General features: G+C 55.6%; 1 protein-coding gene and 1 long non-coding RNA gene across 4 annotated transcripts in view; one reads left to right on the forward strand and one right to left on the reverse strand.

Annotated features, from left to right (window-relative positions):
* The window catches only part of ATP7B (ATPase copper transporting beta), a 48,357-nt gene continuing 30,621 nt past the window's right edge, over positions 1 to 17,736 (reverse strand). For all 3 annotated transcript variants that reach the window (XM_072783243.1, XM_072783242.1, XM_072783241.1), the window contains 13 exons: positions 15,944 to 16,071; positions 15,695 to 15,849; positions 15,347 to 15,481; positions 11,908 to 12,102; positions 10,756 to 10,938; positions 9,527 to 9,695; positions 8,146 to 8,289; positions 6,869 to 7,011; positions 5,344 to 5,547; positions 5,133 to 5,250; positions 4,592 to 4,694; positions 1,171 to 4,034; positions 1 to 304 (listed from right to left, as the gene is read on the reverse strand). In XM_072783243.1, the coding sequence (XP_072639344.1) occupies positions 3,761 to 4,034; positions 4,592 to 4,694; positions 5,133 to 5,250; positions 5,344 to 5,547; positions 6,869 to 7,011; positions 8,146 to 8,289; positions 9,527 to 9,695; positions 10,756 to 10,938; positions 11,908 to 12,102; positions 15,347 to 15,481; positions 15,695 to 15,849; positions 15,944 to 16,071 (1,951 nt within the window). In that variant the 3' untranslated portion in view covers positions 1 to 304; positions 1,171 to 3,760. The remainder of the gene's footprint in view (positions 305 to 1,170; positions 4,035 to 4,591; positions 4,695 to 5,132; positions 5,251 to 5,343; positions 5,548 to 6,868; positions 7,012 to 8,145; positions 8,290 to 9,526; positions 9,696 to 10,755; positions 10,939 to 11,907; positions 12,103 to 15,346; positions 15,482 to 15,694; positions 15,850 to 15,943; positions 16,072 to 17,736) is intronic.
* On the forward strand, positions 6,153 to 9,348 carry LOC140608247 (uncharacterized). The gene is made up of 2 exons (XR_012010280.1): positions 6,153 to 7,515; positions 7,713 to 9,348. It is a non-coding gene; the product is annotated as an uncharacterized lncRNA (long non-coding RNA).

The following is a 17,736-nucleotide window of genomic DNA, read 5'->3' on the forward strand; positions in this document are numbered from 1 at the left end:
TTAAATTTCCATCACTTCTTGTTTTTCACATCTGTTTATTCATCTTTTTGAATAGAATAAAGGAGACTCTGGGATTTCACAGCATTATTTCACATTCTCATATTCTATCCGGTAATTTCACCCGTTGTCATTGTCTTCACACAAAGGAGAGCGGCCGACAAGTACACATCTCCCTCTGGAATAAACCCACACACTGGTGTTTGTGTCCTTGCCCAAGTCGCGTGAGAAATGCAGGAAGCAGTTTGGTTCCCACTAGGAGCACAGTGCGTTCAAGCCACAGCAGCGCTCCCACCTAGAGGGGCGTCTGCAAAGGGAAACTGAGTCAGCGGGAGGGCTTGCTGAAAACATTCCTTTGTATTATGCCTTCCCTGTCTGTTTTCTTTAAACAAAAGATGCAGTTAAGAAAGAGGTGTCTGTAGAATAGAACCTTCCTAACTCAAGAAGAATTTTATATGCATCAGGGAATTTACCCACTGATATATTGACTTGATTACTTTTTTGTTTGAGAGACAGAGAAAGAGAAAAAGAAAGAGAGAGAGAGATTGCCACATGCGGGGGCAAGAGACAGGGGGAGAGAGAGGATCTCAAGCAGGCTCCACGTCCAGCTCTGAGCCTGATGGGGGGCTCCATCCCTCGGCCCCAAGACCATGACCTGAGCCAAAATCAAGAGTTGATGCTTAACCGACTGAGCCACCCAGGCACCTGTTGACGTGAATTTTTTTAAAGCCAAAAAAAAAAAAAATCCTTTTCTAATTCAAATAATCTTTTTCTAATTAATCCATATGATGGGCTGATTTTAGTCTATGCTGGGTTTTCTTAAGATAAAGGCCACTTTTATTAATCTTGGTTTCTTGGTGAACTAGCAGAACCACTTGACTATTTGTCGCCATGTCAATTTCAAGGTGTCATCTTTACAAAAAACCTAAAATTACTATTCATTTACTTAAAGGTGACCCCACCACAAGCCTTCAGCAAGATCTTAAAGGTGGAAAACATAGCAGGAGTGGAGAGACGCTGGGATTTATCCCGGTGTGTGTGCAATGGTATCAGGGAGATCTGCTTAAGTTTTAGAAAGATCTATTTTGTAAAAGAAATGGAATCCCTTGCTACTGTGGAATCCAACCCCCGCTTCCCACAAGGGCACACGTGTACAGCATGAGACTCCCATACCTGGGCATCCAGGAAAATAGTCCAGCCCGCCTGGCTGGAAGTGCTACACGGTGCGGGGGCACCAGCTAGTGCCCACACCTGGCTGGTTTCCCCGTGGGGTCATGCTGAGCCCCCAAGAGGATCACCTCAGTGATTCTACAGAGAAGTGCTGGTTTTGCGATGTCACAGAGGGGAAAATCAAACCGGATACAGGATAGGTCACCGGCGTGTCTACAGAACCTACAATTAGGGCAGAAACCTCAAATGCTAGTCTGTGTCTGTGATGTCACAGAGTCTAATCCCTTTTGTTAGGAAGGTGACCGCATGTTCCGCTTTGCCTGGACGTCTCCGCTCAGGCCTGTTGCCTGGCGTGATCATTAATAGCACCTCCTTTTGCTCTTAAAAGCCTCCTGGTCTGGATGATAAATAACTCCGTCACCTTCAGCTGGAGCTCGCTTAGGGCCCTGCCACCCCAAGCGGCCCGGAGAGCCCTCCCGGCAGAGCCCCCTGGTCCAGGCATTTCTGCTGCCCCCCACCCCACGCCTTTGGGGCCAAGGAACCCAATACACAGCCCTCCTGATTAAAACGTGTGTGTCTGAGAGAGCCCTGGTTGACAACCGCCATCAAGCCGAGAAGTGCAGGAGCGGGCAGGGCCAGGCCTGTGCCACCGGGGATCCAGTCTCCCCGCCCGCCCGCGGGCGAGGGCCCAGGCTGCGCTGCGGAGGGCAGGGCCCAGGTCCGTCACACAGAGCCAGACGTGTGTGAGACCCAGGTCTCGCACAGAGCCAGACGCCGCCTTCACGTGCATGAAAATAAACTTTATTCTAACGCAGCCTGGAGAGGTTTTGAAACAGGAAACGTTCTTATCTGACACCCGAAAAAGTCTTACCCCTTGGACTCTAAAGGTTACGTTCTGCACAATTATGTAAATATCTTCACCGCCATGTACACACCACGTTTACGGTCCCAAAACCTTCTGAAAAACCAATACGATTAGATTCTTTAGGCAATGATTAACCTGGTTAGAAAACAAGAACCATCCCCAGCACAGCCGGGAATACGGGGCGGGGCGGGCGGGCGGGGGAGGCCCGAGGGAAAAGCGGAGGAACAGACCAACAGACGCGGAGGTTGGGGCGCGGCAGAGCCGGGGAGGCGTCGGGGGGGCCGGGGCGCCCGAGGCCAGGCTGCACCCCAAGCTGCTGACACTGCCCACCCGCAGGCTGCTCGGGGGCGGCCTCCTCCTCGTTCCCACCCAACTGCCAGGCTGTGGAGGAGACCCGGCCCGGAGACTCCGGCCTGCGCGTGGCCCCGCGACCCGGGGCAGGACCCCCAGCGCCCCCAGCCGGACGCCCCCGGGCTGCGAGCAGCAGGGCCCACTTGGCCGTTTGCCGGGAGAAAGAGCGGCCGAGGCTAGAAAGGCGCTCAGGCTGCCCCAGGCCCACCGACCGTGAGCAGGGCCGCCGCCCGAAGCCCTGCCCCGCAGCCCCGACCCCCACGACCCGAGGGCGGCCAGGGCAGGGCCGACCTCCGCCCCGACCTCGGGGAGCCACAGGGGCTGCGTCGGGGCCTCCGGCGCGGACTCGAGCTCCCGGAGCACCCCCGCAGGCGCTTCTGCGAGCGCACACACCTCCCACGGGCGCCGACGCGTGTCCAGCGCCGCAGGCCACCCCGGACCCCCGAAGCGGGATGCCCCGGGCCTCAGACCCTCACTCGGGGGCGGCTCCAAGGCACAGCGACTGCCCTCCAGGAGCAAGGGGCCAGGATCCCGTAGCCACGCGACACAGGAGCAAGAAACACGGGTCCTCCACCCCAAGGCAAGCCAGGCAGGCGCCCTGGCGGGAGCGAGCAGGTGCGGGCCCAGGCGCCCCGAGCAGCCGGGGCCCAGTGCGCGTCGGTCCCGCTGTCGGACTAGGCTGTGCGGGGACGGGGCAGCCCCAGGGTCACCCCCAGGGTTCACGAGGGGGCAGGGTGGGGCGGCCCAGGGTCACCAGGGGCAGGGGGCAGGGCGGCCCAGGGTCACCAGGGGCAGGAGGCGGGGCAGCCCCAGGGTCACGAGGGGGCAGGGGGCGGGGCAGCCCCAGGGTCACGAGGGGGCAGGGGGCGGGGCAGCCCCAGGGTCACGAGGGGCCAGGGAGCAGGGCTGCCCAGGGTCGCCAGGGGCAGGGGGCGGGGCAGCTCCAAGGTGATGTGGAGCAGGGGCGGGGAAACCCAGGGTCACGCGGGGCAGGGGGACAGGGGCGGGCAGCTCCAGCGTCAGGAACAGAAGAGGAACAGACTGTGCCCGCAGAGATCAGTGGGTGTATTTGAGGTAAACTGTGGCGTCAGGAAGAACCCAACGCGAGGCTCCTGGGGATCCTAAGGCAAGGCCCAGCGAAGTTTTTGGTCCTGATGAGATCATCTCACGAGTGGTCACCGTAAGTGATAAAGCGGGAGGCGGCGGGCCGTCCGGCCCCGTGGGTCCAGCGGTGGGGGCAGGCCCACGCCCACAGTGCGGGTGGCCAGGCCGGGGACCCAGGGGGGCGCGGGGCCGGCCAGGAGCCCCGCCTCCTCCCTGCGGACAGCTGGGCCGCTCCTCTGAGGAGCCGGAGCGGGTCGCGCCCGCCTGCAGCGCTCAGATGCACTGCTCCTCGTCGCGGTCGTTCAGCAGCAGAGACCACGTGTCCCCGCCGTCGTCGGCCGCGGCGCTGTGTCGGGACAGCTTGTCGGACTTCAGGGAGGACAGAGACACCTGGCTGACACGGCTGACCTGGTCCCAGGGCGTGGCCCGCGGGGAGTCCCACCGCCGGTCATCCATGCCAATGTGCACGCTGACCTGGGACGCCGTCAGGGGCTTCATGCGGCCCTGCGCCTGGGCCTCGTACCTCTCCAGGTCGGGCTTCTTATAGCTGCGAGCAAGAATCCAGGGCGTTTAAGCCAACGTAGATGCGCGCTTTTGGGTTTTTTTGCAAGGTGGGCAAAGTGCTCGCCAAAGCCTTTCAGTGGGCACAGCATGGAACCCTGAGGGCCGTACAGGACAGGGTACTGAGCTCCTAGGGCCCAGGTCACGGTCGCCCAATGGAGAAACTTCCCATCCAGACGCCTGGCACATGACAGGCTACCACTGACTCTTCTTAAATGAAAGCACAAACAAGTGTCTTTTTCAAAAAAGGAAAAGCGATAGCATGCAAGGACCCTATGTGTGCATGGCATTTTCACAAGCAGCCCTGGAGCAGAGGAACAGGGGCAGCCCGCACACGGTGCTGGGAGGTGGTGAATCACGCACTCGTGGTGCCGACCAGGCGTCACACACACCCGCCTGCACCGTCCTCCCTGGCTCTGCCTTGGGTGCACTGGAAGCTGCGCACAGCACCCACCCAGCACCAGCCCGGGGGCGCAGAGGGCAGGGAGGGGCTGTGTGGGGGAAGAGGGCCTGGCGAGCACGCAGCCGCCTCAAGGGACTCACCACTTGAGCTGCAGCGATGAGAGCACCACAGACACAGAGGAGGCTGCCATAGCCGCCGAGCCCATCCACGGCTGCAGCACGACGCCGATGGGCATGAAGACCCCTGGCCAAGAGTGGGAACACTCACACCACAGCCCAGAGGAGGGGGCCTCACTCTGGGCTGCTACCATGACGTTCCCCATCGTGGGAGTGCTCAGAACCCCCGCTGCCATATCATGACCACATGCCCACCCACCTCTGGGGCAGGCGGCCTCGGAGCCAGGCAGGGGGTGCTGTCGAGGGGACTTGGGTCTCCCCCAACTCTGGCCTTCCTGGGACAGTCCACAGTGCACAGGTGGCATCACAGGTTTTAGGGGGAGCTGCAAGGGCACAGTGAATGGCAGGCACCCTCTCTGCAGCTTTCACTTATCTTTAGACTTAAGAAGCGGAGAACATAACAAACTCAACTCTTTGTAAAGCTTCTATCCAGCCAGCCAGCCAACAGGCAGGAGCCCAGCAGGCGGAGAGAAGCCTCAGGGGTCAAAACAGGTGAGACCCCTACCTGCCGCAATGGGTATCCCGACCAGGTTATAGATCAGTGCCAGCACCAGGTTGAGGCGTATCCTCCACACGGTCCTCTTGGAGAGGTGAATGCTGGCCACCACGTCCAGCAGATCGTTCTGTCGGAGGAGCACAGTCAGGAACCCTGTCCCCGGCCCTCACCGCCCCCAGAACCTGGGCAACAGGGCGCGAGGAGACACAGCCGAGCTCACTCTGATGAGGACGACGTCAGCAGCCTCGATGGCAACATCTGTGCCTGTCCCGATGGCAATGCCCACGTCGGCCCGGGCCAGGGCTGGGGAGTCATTAACCCCGTCTCCCACCATGGCAACTTTCTTCCCTTCGTTCTGGAGTTCCTGGACCTTGGCTACCTTGTGAGACGGGAGCACCTCTGCAAAGACCTTGTTGATGCCAACCTAGAAGAAAAGGGGAGCAGCGTCAAGCACACATAGGTGACAACACCTGGTGTTGGCAGAGGGTGGCCAACAGTAGCAGAAGCCTGGCCGTCGTCCTGCCCCCTCCCTCCGGCCTCCCAAGCCCAGTGGGCTAGTCAGTCACCAAGCCCTGGACCCCAGACCCCCCACCTCACCCCCTTCCATGGTGGCTTGGGCCCGGGGTGCGTCTCCCTGCCCACCTCCCAGCTCTTCTGTCTATGCCCACCCGCGATCCTTCCAGAATAGAGGCCACCTGGTCCCGTTACTCTCCTGCCTACAGACCAGGCAGCCCAGTCCTCTTGGGATGGCCTCCACGCTCCAAGGCCCCCCGGGACCGGGTCTCTGCTCGTCTCCAGCCTCCTGCCTGTGGCCCACTGTGCCTGCCCATGTGCTCCATTATTTGGAGGCTGCCCATCCGGCCCACGGCTGCTGTGCTCTGCTGCGTCCTGGAGACGTCAGCACCCCTTTCTCCAGCCCTCTCCCTGTCATCTGAATGCTCCTGACTCCAGCATTTCCTCCCCTGGGAAGGCGGCTCCAGCCCCTGCCAGGCTGTGTCCCGGGCACTTTTCTGTCGCAGAGGTGAGCACTCGGTTCAGCCCTGGTCACTGGCCCACGTCCCCCCAGGACAGCGAGCTGCCGGAGGGAGGGCAGGCGCCCCCGGCTCCTCTCTGGAGCCTGGCACGTGGGCGGTGCTTCTTAAGTGTTTGTTCAACGGTAACCACCCTAACCAGAAAGGGGGGCGGCACTCGACAGTCCACCCTCAGCAAGGAAGGCCATGAAGGCCACGTGGAGAGGCACCGCTGCTTCCCTTGTAAGCAGCAGTTCGGTTTTAAGAGCACATGGTTCGCCTCCATGGGGAGGGCGAGTCGTTTCCAGGACAGTGCACCGGGGCCGCGGCCAGGCGGGTGCCCCACAGGGCGCTCAGAGGCGAGGGAGCTGGAGGCCCGCCCGGGACCAGCCAGTTGTGGGCGGCACCCGTGGGAGCCGAGCCGACGAATCATCCCCATCATGGCTCCCCCCTGCCCCCCTGGAAAGACAGAAACGGGGAGGGTGGAATCGCTTTCTCCAGGGCAGCTGCTTGCCCCAAGCTCCAACGTCCAGGCCCCGGGATGTAGCTTTGCCCTGCAGCACAGGGGCTCCGTGGGCTGCTGCCCAGCTCGCTGCAGCATGGAGAGAAGCGCTCGCCAGGGAAGGCCAGGGCGCGGGTGCAGCAGCACTTGCAGCCTTTCCTTGAGCTGCTCCAGGGAGCTTAGAGGCCGTTTTAAAGAAGGAAGAGCCCCAGCCCCTGCTCCCCGGCACACACCTGGGTGGCAATGGCTCTGGCCGTCTTGCGGTTGTCCCCTGTGATCAGGACCACGTCCACACCCATGCTCTTGAGCGTGTGCACAGCCAGGGCTGCCTCCTGCTTGACGGCGTCGGCGATGGCGATCATCCCGCACAGCACACCTGCAGGAGATGCCCTCAGGTAAGCCCTTGGTGGGAGCAGCGGGCAGCCCAAGGAGCAGAGGGGGCTGTGCTACCGGACAGTTTCCAGAATGTGATGCCACATGTGCAAAACAAAACACCAAGTTACATCGTATGAAGTGGTCTTGATTCTGTTTTTGAAAAATTACCCACATTTCCAGACAAACGTCTGGAAGGAACACGAACTGTTAACAGTGGCGGTCTGAGGGGTCAGGTAAGGAGTCATTTCATTTTCCTCTTTATCGCTTAGAATTTCCCCAGTTTTCTGCAAGGAGCATCTACTAGTTCACAGAGTGCCTGGCTCACAACCTGATACACGTTAGCTATTAAGATACAAGGAACAGGATGGATACAATGAGTGCCACTTCACAGTGATGAACGTCTAACGGAAAATCAGCCCTTCCTCTTCTCTTCCTACAGGAAGCATTTCTGTACAACTTCCTTGGTTTGGGGCTTTTTGGAGCGAATCTCCAGATGCTGAGGCAGGTGGGTTCTGAGGCCTGAGGCCTGGCTCCTTCAGCTGGGCTGCTCCTGATCTGAGCAGCTGAGGGGGCTGCAGCTCTGGGAGGACTTCGGAAAGGACATGGTGGTGCAAGCAGGAGGAAAGCCTGGAAGAGGGCCTATTTGGTTGAAGCGTTAAAAATAATGCTTGTTGTTTGTTACTTTTTTGCCTCCATAAGCAGAGGCTACCATCGACAGAGGGAGATTCCAGTCGTCTGAGGCATAAAGGCCTAGATGGAACCTGAGCGCCAGACACGTGATCGCAAGGAGCCCCCCGGAGGGACCCGTAGCTGAGTCTGACAGGGAGCTGCTGCTGGGCGTCCAGGGATGGAGCAGGGGGGTGACTGAACCTGGCTTGGATGGAGGCGGACGCCGAGGCAAAGGCAGGCCAGAGTCCCAAGAGCGGGGAGGCCGGTGCCCCTCACTCTGGGGCAAGGAGGGACCAGGCGGGCTCAGACCCTCCACACCAAGTGAAGCAGGAAACTGGCCAGGCAGCCTCTGGATGCAGAAGCTACGTTAACAGACAGGAAGACTTATGGGGGGGAGAAGGAGAAGGTCTGTGTTTGCCAGATATCCCCAGGAGTCTGCTGCTGAGAGCGGAGAGTGAAGCGCTACCGTCGATGGCCACCAGGATGGCCGTCTGGCCTTTCATCTCATGGTCCGCCATCGCGTCACTGATGTCGCTGGATATGGTCAGGCCGTTGCGCCTCATCCATTCACGGTTCCCAATCAGCACGGAGAAGGTCTGGGGCGTCTCATCTGTTCAGAACAGTGTGTGATTAATCCCCAATCGTCCAGTCCCACTGTGGGAGGGCACTAAACACCATGGAAGCCTTTCAACAGCAAAACGTCCATTTCACTGTTGAGACACTGTACCAGCCAGCCCCTCCCAGAACCCCCCAAAGGACCAGGGAGACGTGTGGAACATGGGGGTGTGGGTCCAACCCGGGTGCTGAAAGGTCCACGCAGTGTGTGTGAAAACCTCGTAAACATATTAAATATCAGGTTGTATCATTATTTGCCTTTAAGAGGCAAATATCTGCTTGACTGTTTTCCTGCAGAGATTAGAAGCAGCAAGTATAGCTGAGGGTAGATGGCCCAGGATGCACCTGCAAATAGCGAGCCTACCTCCACGGAACGTGACAAGCTGTACCTGCTGAAAGGCCAGGGAGTCTGTCCCCGTCACCTTCTAACTCTGTGTGCCACTAACCCAGGTGTCCCCGCACAGACCACCTGGCAGCCTCACGGAAGGCTCACCCCGGGCTCTGAATCGCTAGAAGGTGGCACGGATGGCGTCTAACAAGAGACTGACACACTTCAGAGAAAACATGAGACGCGGGTTTCTTGGTCTGGGAGGGTCTCCATACTCCCACACTGCTGGTGAGGCAGCAGGCCGACACCCGAAGGCATTGGGCGGGCCATCCCCACCTGCCTTCCCCGCTGCCAGCCCTCCCTCTGGAGGTCCACAGGAGGAGGAGGTGGGAGGAGCAAAGCAGAATCCCTGCCGGGGCCTCTGCACTCTAGGAGAAGCAAGACTAACTTGGGATCAGAAAGAGGAGGCTCAAGATGATAGGTCAGAGGAGCGGTACCCGGAATCTCAGTGACATACACTCCTGTCACTGGTGCGAAGACACAGATGTATCTGGGGCGCCTGGGGGCTCAAGGGGTGAGCGTTTGCCTTCAGCTAAGTCAGGTCGTGACCCCAGGTCCCAGGATGGAGTCCTGCATCGGGCTCCCTGCAGAGAGCCTGCTTCTCCCTCTGCCTCTCTCTCTGTGTGTCTCATCTCATGGATAAATAAAATCTTTTAAAGAAATTCAGATGTATCAGAGAACACAGCAGCAGAGAAAGTACGGGCTTTCCCAGGGGAGGTGGGCTCGCAGCACCCGGCCGTGAGGCTCCCTGGTCCGCAGCGGGGGACCCTGCAGTGTGCTGCCACCTAGTGCAGCCGGGCCCAAACCCTGGCAGGCCACACACACAGACCAGGGCCGGGGATACCTGTTTCCTCGGGAACGCCGCCAACCGTGCCCGGGGGAGCGGCCTGTTTGCTCCGCTGGCGCTCGCCAGGGGCCAGGATGCCCTCCACACTACTGACTTTGCAGCCAATTCCGCAGCCTGGCACTGCCTGGAAGTCCGTGCAGTATCCCAAGGTCTCCGTTCCCAGTTCCTGTGAGGCGGGGAGAGGGGAGGTGACAGGAGGCAGGACAGACCTGCCAGGAGCCAAGAGGAACGTGGAGGGGGGGTGGGGGTCAGAGACAGACTCGGAAGGCATCGCACACGTTACTGTTATTGACCTGGTGCCTCACGACACTGGACAAGGTGCAGACCAGAAAGGCCAAGGGCAGCTCACAGCAATGCCACAAATGAAGGGAGGTGGGGGAGCCAGGAGAGGAACGAGGTTGTTTTTACGTTGCAAATAATTTCGTCAGAAGGATGGGGCAGGTCAACAGTAGCAAAGCTGCTCGGAGGCTCTCAAGAGGTCACTGCCCACCTCCCAGGCCTGGGGGGACCAGGGCGGTAGCAGGAGGACCAGAGGAGCTGCCCCACTTGGGTTGGCCACATAGCAGAGGAGGGGCCGACGGCACAGTGTCCTGAAACATCAGGGAGGGGGGTGACCTGAATGACCCCTCATAAAACACCGAGGGAGATTTCTGGAAGATTCCTTGTCAGCTTCTCCCCAAAGCATCCACACCACCTCTCTACATTTACTGACGGTCGTATTTGCCCCAACCGTTGAACATTTTTCAGGGCAGCGTCTGGCGCATCCTGCTGCTTCTACATTTACACTGAAAACAGAAAACTAAACGGGACCTTCTGTCTGCAGGTCAAAGGATGAACACATCCCCGTTAGCCGCCAAGAGCCACGACGGGGCACTTAGCTCACCTGGTTCATCTCCATTCACCGCCCCGGCTAAGGGGCTCTCTCCTGGCCACGCCCCAGCCCCGGTCACTTCTGTGTCCCCTCTGTGCGGAGTGCTTACAGGGGACCGACTCTCCGTCTGTCCCACCACTCAGCTCCCGGGCCACAGGCTAGCAGTTCCGGTCCCAAGCACAGACACCCGTCCGCGCTCCGTAACCGCTAACACTCAAGCACTTTTGTGATGATCTGGAGGTAGGACGAGCTGCACCTCCAACTGGTGCACAGGGGCCTGCGGGCCCAGGTTCTGGCGGCAGGGGGAGGGGGCTGCGGGCGGGGAGCCTGGGGGGGCCTGCCCAGGTCCACCTACCTCTTTACAGTACTTGGTGACGGCCACGCCCAGGGGGTGCTCGCTGCTGGCCTCCGCGGTCCCCACCACGGCGAGGACCTTCCTGAGGGGCAGCGTGGCCACATCCACCAGCAGGAGGACCCTCATGACTTTGGGGACCCCGTGGGTAATGGTGCCAGTTTTGTCAAACATCACGGTCTTTATCTGCGAAAACGACCACAAACACAGACGGCAGGGACTGTAGGAGCCCACGCGACGGCCGGCAACTCCCACGGGTGGCAGCACCCCTCACCACTCAGCCAACACGATCCTCTGCCCTGCGGAGGCGAAGCCCCCGCCCCCCCCCAGCTCCTCCCTGACGCACACCCCGGGCCCCCTGAAACTCGGTCTCCTGTCAGTCTCTCTCCCTCAGGAGACTTTCCGGCCCCTCAGAGTTCATCCCGGTAACTGCCGAGGGCGCCCAGTGTGCCCAGCGCCAGCCTGGTGCTGGGGGTATGATGGTGACAAAGTTTTGGGGCCGAATCCCGGGGAGCTGTGAGGGCGGCACGGCTTCCCCCCTGCCACCCCGGGATGCAGGGCTTCCCGCCCCATCTCGCACATCTGCCCCCGCTCCTGGGGAGCTCCCGGCGGCCGAGGCCCACAGCCATTGCCAGGCCCTGGCACAGGACCCGCACCAAGTGGGGGCTCGACAAACACCACCTAAATAAACGGAGGCTCGGGAGCGGGGATGGCGTGTTGGGCCAGGGTCTCCATAAGCCCTGCTGCTGATGGCTCGCGGCCTGGACATCGGGACATCAGTGCCCTGCTGAGTGCGTGGACGCTCCCGCCTTGCGCTGGGCCTGACCACCTGGGCGTGAGGCTAGCGGGGCCTGCAGGCGAGCGCCCCACCTACTGCCCCAGCTGCCGCCCAGCTGCCTCATCTGCAAAATGGGAGTAATAAGCATCCACCTCGGAGCTGCTAATGGGATTACGCGGACCCGGTAGCTATTATCACTCCTCCCGGCCTCCGGTCTTATTAACAGAGCTGCTTTCAAGCCACGTCCAGGTCTTTCTCCTAATACGGAATTTAAGCACATACTACTTTCCCTTAAACTCTCAAGTTTCAAATAAAAAGAAAAAAAAATCACAGAGTAACAGCTACAGAGTCATCACAGCCAGGAGCGCAAGGCCAACCTTGTGGGCCATCTCCAGAGGCTTGCCTCCTTTGATGAGAATGCCATTCTGGGCGGCCACCCCGGTGCCCACCATGACTGCCGTGGGCGTGGCCAAGCCCAGGGAGCAGGGGCAGGCGATGCACAGCACCGTGATGGACGTCTGGAACGCAAACCGGATGATCACCTCCGCCTCGGAGATATGCTTGTTGGGGGTCTGCACGGAGGGAAGAGAAGAAGGCAGGCTGAGGGTTACATGAGGAATCACACAGACTTCTGATCACATCAGAACATTTCAGTGCAGACAGCGGGATCTGAGATGCACAAGGAGCTGGGGTTTGGGAAACATGAGGTGGTCCACTCTGCTTCCGTGTCATCAGTTCACACAGGTCACTTACTGGTCTCCATACCAGTTTTGCAACTTGATACTATAGGCTTTCCTCTGAGAGAGGCACAAGGGGAGGAGAGAGTCATATAAAACTCCCCGCTAGATGAGGGAGCACAGACTCCAGAAGTGGACCATGTGCATCCATGTCCTGGCCCTGACACTAATTTAACTTTCCCGTGTCAGCTCCTTTACATTCCAAATGGAGACAATAATACCAATAATGCCCAACTGGTTGTTATAAGGAGTAAATGAACTAATATACATATAAATATACATTGTACAATACCTGGATGGGAGAAGCATCTAAGAAATTTTAACTATTACATTATCAATATTACATGTTATTATTATTATTATGAAAACTTTAAAAAATGATAAGTCTCCAAGGAATCTACCCTAAGGTGATAACCATATAAGTGGCAAAAGATACAAAGATATGTATTCACAGAGGGTTTTTTTTTTTTTCTCAAAAAAAACCCTAGAGACGACCATAGGGATCTGGTTACTTAGATTCTGGGTATGAGGGCAGCCCTGGTGGCGCAGCGGTTTAGCGCTGCCTGTAGCCCAGGGCGTGATCTGGAGACCCTGGATCGAGTCCCACGTCAGGCTCTCTGCATGGAGCCTGCTTGTGTCTCTGCCTCTCTCTCTCTCCCTGCATCTCTATGAATAAATAAATAAAATCTTAAAAAAAAAAGATTCTGGGTATGATGTGCATAATGAAATATCATGCAATTGTTGAAATGATGATGCATACCTATACTTATTGACACGGAAAGATACCAGCAATGCTGCTAAATAAAAAAAGCAAGTACAAAATGGCCGGTGTTGTGACTGGGTCAGTGCAAAATTATCTGACCATATCTCTATCTAGCCTTTCAACATCACTGGAAAGATGTTAACCAAAGTGTAAGATATCGTTACTCCTAGGGATGGGATTTGTTTTTTTTTTTTTTGTTTTTTTTTTTTTAATTTTTTTTTATTTATTTATGATAGTCACAGAGAGAGAGAGGCAGAGACACAGGCAGAGGGAGAAGCAGGCTCCATGCACTGGGAGCCTGATGTGGGATTCGATCCCGGGTCTCTAGGATCACGCCCTGGGCCAAAGGCAGGCGCCAAACCGCTGCGCCACCCAGGGATCCCTAGGGATGGGATTTGGAGCCATCTTCATTTTCTTCTATTTTTTCTCCATTGTTTCATTGTAAACCCCAAACAAACAAAATATGGGTCTCCTTTCCAGTTACCTGGTGAAACATACGGGTATTACTATTTGCCTTCTGACATCTTGGTTTATCTTGGTTTACTTTACAAAATGGCGGGTGTCTCTGGAGCACAGTCAGGAGACACTATATTCCCTTTAATCACAGTATGTTTTCTCTTTAGTTTCCATCTATACTTTATTCCTTGGTTTTGAAAGGCACAATTCTAAAATACGGTGTATTAGTAAAGGGCCATTTCATCTCCATTAGAAACAGTTGGATTTAGATAGAGGGACATTGTGTTTAAGACATAATGCAATTTCCAGAGATAAAAATGATGCAATTAAAAAAAAAAAAACAACCCAGCAATTCTCATCAGAATAACCCGGGTCATTCTGATGGGACTGGGTGGACTTCTAGAGGCTGACATGAACCTCTCCCTACAAATGACATTTAGACAGCAGGGTCATAATATCTTAAAGGAACATGCAGTACCTCATTTGCCAGCGTCCTCCCTGATATTGCGGATAAAAACAAAAGAAGCCAAAGTAAGATGGAAAGGCAGGGAACAGCAGAAAGCCACACATTCCAACTTGTTTAGGAATGACGTTTCCCACAGCCACATGCCAATGGGTAGCTCTCCCACAAAAGCAGAAATCTGAGGGGTCAGGTGGCGTAATAGCCACTGGCAAATTCTAGGAATATGGTCAGTCATAGGTTACCCTTAAAAGCACCGAGGTCTCCTTAGATGTCAGAAAGAGTTTAACTTGGACATTTTTCATTTTAAGATAAGAAATTTGAGAAAAATGACATCTTAGTAAATGACATGCGCCCCACGATTTAAATATGCTTTTAATTATGGGTAGACTTTTTAAAGAAAAAAAACCTCCATTTCATATTTAATTTCTTATTCTACGGCTCTAAGGTAAAATATGCATTAGGTTTGGCTAAGTAGGAGCTACTCTAAACCAGAAGATAAAACACTGTTTCCCTCATTGTGCAGTTATCAAATGTGACTCCAAGTGGGCCATTCCCTGTTGATGTACATCATGGTTTCTCAAGCTCAGCACGACTGATTCTTTGTTGAGGGGGGCTGTTCTCTGCCTCGTAGGATGTCTGGCAGGACAGCCTCCCGGTCTCTACCCACTAGGTGTCAGTACCATTTTCTCCCCAGTCAAGACAAGCAACAACGTCCCCAGACATTGCCAAATGTCTCTGGGGGCAACAAAATTACTCCCAATTGAGAATCACTGCTGTGTATAGTTCTTACTTCTCAACCAAAAAAGGATTTTTTTTTTTTTTTTTGTATTTTCCACTTTTTTTGGAAGTTTGATAAAACTGTATTTGGTAAGATAGTATTCATCATCTACTTTTTAATTCAAGAAAGTCTATTCCATTGTCTCTTGTATGTTTAATAAATATTTAATTATTAAGAAGCTATTAGCCTTGTTTGGGAAGCCACAAGGTGGAAGATGCTATTGACAGACACAGTGAGCAAAAAACATATTTTTCTTAAAATCTGTTAAATGATATTATCACGCCATCAAAATTGTGAAGTGACCTATGATGTGTGTTTCACAATCCCAGAAATGGCCAAAATCACATAATGTAAATGTTTTAGGCATTACAACCGAGAGCTAACTGGTGTCTATGAAATCATCTAACTAGAAGCAAAGGGCATCTTTAATTAAAAACTTGCAGAAATAGAGTGACTGATGGTCCTATCCTGGCTACGATTTTGCTGCCAATAAGTGAAGCAAGCAAATAACTGTAATAGGTAATTAAGGCCCAGTGAATCTAAGATATGACAGAATAGGATTAATGGCAAGAGATTATTTAAAACACAGCAACCATAATGCCCAAAGCATTCAACTTACAGGAAAGTATTTCTGAACAACACCAAAATCGATAAAACCGATTATAATCCATACCACCAACGTCAACGTTGAAATGATGATGATAAATGGGACAAAATATCCACTAAACCGGTCAGCCAGTTGCTGAATGGGTGCCTATGGAAATAAAACACCAAGACCATGGGAAATTACAATCCGCTAGGAAATACGCCAGCACAGGCATGGGCGAGCCCTGGGGTTGAGCCCCCTTGTTAACCACGCTGACTAGTCACTCTCTACTCGGCAAAATCGGCCTAATTCTATGAAACTCTTGGAATAACTTCTAAAATGAGGAAGCCAGTCATAATGACTTTTAAATTTCTTCAGTACCTTTGACATCTGAGCCTCTTCTACCAACTTCACGATCTGAGCCAACGTGGTATCGTTGCCCACGTGGGTGGCGGTAACGAGCACAGAGCCATGTGCATTCATGGATCCGGCGATCACTGTGCTCCCGGGTTTCTTCGTGACGGGCATGGCTTCTCCTGGAGGTGGGGACGAGACCTCAGCTGTCAGCGCTCAGGGACCCGGCGATGCCGTGATACCCCCCCGGAAGGAATGCGACACACGCCGCCTCACCTGTGATGAGGGACTCGTCCGCCATCGTATTGCCCTCCAGGACTTTCCCATCCACTGGGAACTTTCCCCCGGGGACCACCTTGATGACATCGCCCCGCTGCACCAGCTCCATGGGTACCTGCTCCTCTCTGCAACAAATACCACTTGAGTTACACACACGGCCGCAAACTGCAGCTCGACCCTCTTGGTCGGCCACCCAGCTGGGCTCTAGACGAAGTGTGGGACTGGTGACACGCTCTGCACTTCACACTGGGCAGCGGTACCCGGCTCATCTGTTCACGTTCAGGTTGAGTCAGTGTTTAGTGTACGGCTACTAGAGGGCAGGCGCCACACTGGGCCCTGAGACTGCAGCGGTGAGGACGACAGCGAGTCCCCGGCCTCGGGAACGAACGCTGCTTCTGCAGAAGCAACAGGTGACACACAAGACAGTCCCAGGTATTAAATGTTGTGATGCAAATAACGTACTAAAGGGCTTCTCTGGGGGTCGGGGGAGAGGGATTGCCTGGAAGATGAACTGAGACCTGGATGTCAAGAGGGGCCAGGATACAGGGCTAGGTCACACTTGCAGAGAAAAGAAAACCAAAAAGAAGGTTTAAAAAGAAAAACTGGGGGGTCGGGGGGGATGCTGGCAAGAGGCCCAAAGGGTTGGGGTTGGCTGCGTGGGGGAAAGGTGACTCAGGGGCTGGTGGAGCCAGCAGCTGGCCAGCTGGGCAGGGTGAGCACATGAGGCCAGGAGGCAGCAGCCCAGGTGCTTCCCCAGGGTGCTGAGTGGGGACCAGAGGGGCTGCATGGGAGGCTGTGGGCCAGATGGGACGTGCGGGCCGCAGTGTGTGTGCTCTGGGTGCCAGGGGCTCGGCCCGGGACAGACGGATGCACGGTGGGGCTGAGGAGAAGGGCGGGCTGGTGGCACAGCCCACAAAGGTCACCAGGGGACCGCCACAGGGCCATGGCCGCCGCCGCACGCAGTACCCCCGGCCTTTGAATGACATGGCTTTGACCATGCGGGTTCCGTACAGGCCGGTTTGCCAGAAATAAATACAGTGCCCTAAATACGTTGTCTCTTCCTTCTGATTTTCTCTGGCTTACTGTATTCTAAGATTACAGTATCTACGGACACACAAAATAGGTGTCATTCAGCTGTTTATGTCAGCGGCACGGCTTCCAGCCAACAGCAGCTTACCAGCCGTTAGGTTTTGGGGGTTGCAGGTGCACCTGGATTCCGACTCTGCCGGGTGAGTGCCCCCACCCCCACCGCTGTCCAAGGGTCACCTGTGTATCACAGGGCAGAGAAGCCAGCACGGGCTACCCCGCACGCTCCCTTCATTCTAGAGACGACATTCAAACAGCACAAGGACTTCCAGTAAGCTGCCTACCGAGGTGCTGAGGGAAACGTTTACAGAGTGCATGCTGTGCACAGCTTTACATTTGTTTTTCTCACTGAATCTTCCAAAGTATATGAGGTAAGCAATATGCACTCCATTTGGGCAAAAACCTGCAGATTTCTTAGAAAGGAGCAAGACTGGACCTACATGCCCATTTCCTTACATGTCACTTGGTATAAGTCTCTAAAACTTGGCAACCAATGGGGCGCCTGGGGGCTCAGTCGGCGGAGCGTCTGCCTTCGGCTCAGGTCGTGACCTCGGGGTCCTGGGATCCAGCCCCTCCCGGGGCTCCCTGCTCACGAGTCCGCTTCTCCCTCTCCCTCTGCCTCTGAGAGCTCTCTGCCTCTTGCTTTCTCTCAGACAAATACATAAAATCTTTTAAAAAATATCTTAAAAGACAAACAAAAAACT

Source organism: Canis lupus, chromosome 17 (assembly GCF_048164855.1).
Source record: "Canis lupus baileyi chromosome 17, mCanLup2.hap1, whole genome shotgun sequence".
Lineage (NCBI taxonomy): Eukaryota > Metazoa > Chordata > Mammalia > Carnivora > Canidae > Canis > Canis lupus.